General features: G+C 66.4%; 1 protein-coding gene across 1 annotated transcript in view; it reads right to left on the bottom strand.

The window, feature by feature from the left end:
- The window catches only part of Zbtb47 (zinc finger and BTB domain containing 47), a 6775-nt gene extending 3706 nt beyond the window's left edge, over positions 1 to 3069 (bottom strand). The window contains exons 1-4 of the mRNA XM_013030235.1: positions 1560 to 3069; positions 617 to 764; positions 257 to 372; positions 5 to 24 (exon numbers count right to left, since the gene is read on the bottom strand). Coding sequence (XP_012885689.1) covers positions 5 to 24; positions 257 to 372; positions 617 to 764; positions 1560 to 2993 — 1718 coding nt within the window. The 5' untranslated portion in view covers positions 2994 to 3069. The remainder of the gene's footprint in view (positions 1 to 4; positions 25 to 256; positions 373 to 616; positions 765 to 1559) is intronic.
- Positions 3070 to 4414: the final 1345 nt, after the last annotated feature.

A 4414-nucleotide genomic window follows, 5' to 3' on the forward strand; every position in this document is an offset into this window, starting at 1 on the left:
GTACTGGAAGCGCTCGTTGCAGTTCTGGGGGGGGGGGAGGAGGGGGGTGGGGGGGAGGGGGAGGGGAGGAGGGGGAGGTCCACATCCGGAGGTTCGGGGAAGGAGGGAGGATCCTCCCCCACCCCACGCTTGTTCCAGGCCGGGCTCCGCGCTCCCTCCTGTAGTCCCGGATTCCCCCCCTCTTCCCCCCCCAGGGGGAGTGGGTGGGAAGGCGGGGAGGGGGGCTCCCCCCGCCCCCCCGGGGTGCGGGACCCACCTCGCAGCGGAAGGGCTTCTCCCCGGAGTGCTGCAGCGAGTGCACCTTCAGCGACATGCTGCGTTTGAAGGACTTCCCGCACGCCTCGCAGGTGAAGGGCATGTCCTTGGTGTGGGCTGTGGGGCACACGCGGGGCCGTGGGGTCCCCCTGCCGGAGGGAGCCCTCCCCCACCTCCCCCCGGCCCAGGCCTGCCACCCTGACTCCCCGGGGAGGCTGACATCCGGAGGATCGGGGTGCGAGGCTGAGATCCGGAGGATCGGGGTGCGAGGCTGAGATCCGGAGGATCTCGGGGCGAGGCTGGGGGCTTGGTGGGCGACCCGCCCGGCCGGGCCCGGCCCCCTCCCTCCGCCCCCACTCACCGACCATGTGCTTGCGCACGTGCGCCATGGTGTAGAACTTCTTCTCGCACACCTCACACGCGAACTTCTTCTCGGCATAGCCGTGCACCACCTTGTTGTGCTCGTGCAGCGACCAGAGCTTCTTGAACGCTTTGCCGCACGTCACACACTGGGCAGGTGATGATGGGGTCGGGGGGGGGAGGCCTTAGGCCCGCGGCCCCCTCCCCTGGCCTCAGTTTCCCCATTTGCAACATGCTGAGAGTACAGAGGGGGGTGGGAGCCCCGTTCCCCCCTCCCCGCCCCACACTGGCCTCGGGACGCCTCCTCCCGGAAGGCCTCTGGCCAATCCCTCCCCCAGAGAACTCGGTCAGGGAGGCTCAGATCTGGAGGATTGTGGGTCGAGGCCCGGCCTGGGAGCCAGGAACGTCGGTGAGACTCTCGTCTCCAACGAAAACCACCAGGAAACCAGAAGTGGTGCTGTGGCTCAAGTGGTAGAGCGCTCGCCTTGAGCCGAAGAACTGAGGGACAGCGCCAGGCCCTGAGTTCAAGCCCCACGACCGACAACAACAAAGTGTTATCTGGTTCCTTTTACTCAATTTTGTTGTCAGTCGTAGAGCTGGAACTCTGGGCCTGGGCGCTGTCCCTCAGCTCTTCAGCTCAAGACCGGCACTCAACCACTTGAGCCACAGCGCCACTTCTGCTTTTCTAAGTAGCCTATTGGAGATCAGAGTCCCACAGCCTTTCCTGCCCCAGGACTGGCCTCAATCCACGATCCTCCGGATCGCAGCCTCCCGAGTGTGGCTGGGATGCCCGGTGTGAGCCTCGCATTCTCTCCTCCTCCTCCTCCAGGATGCCCTCCTGGCTGACTCGTGTCCCACCCCACCCCCAATCTGCACCCCGGGGCCACCATCTCCTCCTGGGGGGGGGGAGGCTCACGGGGGGAGGCCCGCGGGGAGAGGCCCACCTGGACGTTGCGCTCGCAGTCGGTCTGGCGGTGCAGCAGCAGCTCGCTCTCCAGCAGGAAGCGCTTGCCGCACTGGCCGCAGATGTGCATGCGGCTGTGGGTGACGTTCATGTGCTTCTCCAGGTACCAGCGGTTGTTGAACACGCGCGGGCACTTCTGGCACGCGTGGGGCGGCCTCTCCTCCACCTTCACCCTGGCGCCGGCCGGCCCGTCGTCAGTGTCATCGTCGGGGGGCTTGGGCTGCTTGCCGCGGGGCTGGGGATCGCGGGGTTCGGGGGGTCTCCCGGGCTGCGTGTGCTCGCGCGATCGCGTGGCCATGCGGCCATGGGGCGGGGTGCGGGGCTCCCCAGAAGCCCGCGTCCCCGGGGTGTCCGCTTCCTCGGGATCCTGCCCGCTGAGACCTTCCTCCTCCTCCTCCTCCTCCTCCTCTTCCTCCTCGTCCTCGGGACTTGGGCCTTCCTCTTCCTCCTCCTGGCTGCCTCCTTCCTCCTCCTCCTCCTCCTCTTCCTCCTCTTCTTCTCCAGCTGCGCTATCTCCACCTTCCTCTTCTTCCTCCTCTTCCTCCTCCTCTCCCTCCTCCTCCTCCTCCTCCTCCTGGGCCCCGGGCAGCCCGGCCTCTCTGGCCAGCACCATGGTGGCCAGGTTGGTGGCGGCCGTGGCCTCCGTGGCCTCCGTGGCCTCGGCGCCCGTGGACACGTGCAGCGTCTGGTTGTTGAGGTTCACCTCCACGATGATCTGCGACTGCTCCTGGCGGCCGTAGGGGGCCGCCTGCACCCCGACGTCGCCCCCGGCGCCTTCGACTTTGCACAGGCCGCCGGAGGCCGCGGCCTCCTCCGTCGGGCCTCCATCCGTCGTCTCCTCTTTGCACACGGCCCCAGCGGGCGCCGGGGCCGCCTCGGGGGCCGGGGGGGGCGGCGGCCCGGTGTTCGTGGCATCCTCCACGCGCACCGAGTAGCGATCGGGCCCCTCGCGGGCGTAGATCTTAGCCAGGCCCGGTGGAGGCTCGGCCTCCTGTTTGATGTCGCAGTAGTAAGGAGGCGTGGCGGGGCTGCAGGAGGAGGCTGAGGCCGGGGGGCCGGGCCCCGGGGTGCCCAGCGAGCGGGCGTCCAGCAGCTCCTGACACGAGGCGGCCACGTCGGCCATCTGCAGCAGGGAGGCGGCGCTGAGCACCTCGTGCACGTTGGAGGCCGTGACCAGCAGCTTGGAGGTGTAGATGAAGTTGAGGATCTGCTGGAGGCCGCCGGGCGCCAGGGCCTCGAGCGACAGCTCCACGCGCTGCAGCTGCTTGTTCTGCGTAAAGAGCGCGTGGAAGAACTGGCTGTAGGCGGCCAGCACGCCCTTGTGCGCGGGGAACACGCTGCGCTGCGGCACCAGCACCAGGTCCACGTCGCACAGGTCCGGCTGGAACAGACGCTGCTCGTTGAGCCGGCCCATGAGCCGCGCGAAGTGCAGGGCCACGTCTTCCACCAGCGAGAACTCGGCTGCGGGCGAGTCCGTGGTCTTCTCCACCAGCAACTGTGGGCAGACAGGGAGAGAGGGGGACTTGGCCTCCAACCGCGATCCTCGAGACCGCAGCCTCCAGGTGTGTGTGACCCACTGGGGGAAGGCCCAGCCCAAGGGAAGGGAGCCTTCTTCTTCTTCTTCTGGGGGGGGCGGGGGACGGGCAGGGAAGGTGGCTCAGTGGTAGCGTGCGTGAAGCCCCAGGTTCGATTCCTCAGGACCACAGAAAGAGAAAAAAGCCGGAAGTGGTGCTGTGGCTCAAGTGGTAAGGCGCTAGCCTTGAGCTGAAGAGCTGAGGGACAGCGCCCAGGCAGTGAGTTCGAGACCCACGACCGACAACAACAAAATAATAAAGAGAAAATCCTGTCACCCAAACTGGGAAGCTTGTGGGGGGGGGGGATGGGAGGCTGGGGGAGGGGAAGGACAGAGCTGGGCACCTGTTCACCCCCTTTTCTAGGTGAGAGAACACCCCCAAAGGCCTATGCTGGTCCTCTTTTCTCTCCAGGTTCTGCTCAGGTATGATCCAAGCCCAGAGAGAGAGGTTCACTAAATGGGATACTATCTCAGAGGCTCTACCTTCTAGAACATTCCAAGGGGAACCTCAAAGGTCAAGAGAGTCAGGCCACAGAGCCAGGGAGGCCTATTCAGTAAGATGCTGATTCTACCACATACCACAGAGGACCCCCCCTTCCCCCTGAAAAACCCCCCAAAACTCCAAACCACTGTGGGCGGCCCAGCCAAGCACCTGGCTGGGCGTGGAGCGGAGATGACTTAGTATCTGCCACGGTCTACCCTGCATCCCCCGCTCCCGGGCCTTGTCTGCATTTTGTCCTCTTGACAAGTGCCCTGGGTTCGATTCCTCAGTCCCCCCCCCCCACAGAAAACGCTGGAAGTGGCGGTGTGGCTCGAGGGGTAGAGCGCTCGCCCTGAGCAAAATAGCAGCTCAGGGAAGGGTCTGTCAAACCAGGCATTTTTTTTTGGGGGGGGTAGGGGGAAGGGGGGAGGCTGGGGGGTAGAGCCGGTGGCTCAGGCCTGTAAACCTTAGCTCTTCAGGGAGGCTGAGACCCGAGGATGGAGGTTTGAGGCCTAGCGCCTGCAACCCTGAGGTGCGTGGGGGGGGGGGGTAAAGGGAAGGGACAGCACCCCGATACTGAGCCCCAGTCCTGGGACCCGCCAGTGTCCACCCGCTGGGGAGGTGGGGGGCAGGGTGGGGGTAGGGGTCGGAGGTCGTGCCGGCCCCAGGCCCCGGATGGGGTACCCCGGGTGCATGTGAGGCCGGCCGTGTCCCCCACTCCTGTCCCCCACCCTGGGGCCTGGCGGGAGGGGCCGACCCCCATCCCTGCCCCTCCATCCTT

This window comes from Dipodomys ordii, unplaced genomic scaffold (assembly GCF_000151885.1).
Source record: "Dipodomys ordii isolate 6190 unplaced genomic scaffold, Dord_2.0 Scaffold128, whole genome shotgun sequence".
NCBI classification, from domain to species: Eukaryota; Metazoa; Chordata; class Mammalia; order Rodentia; family Heteromyidae; genus Dipodomys; species Dipodomys ordii.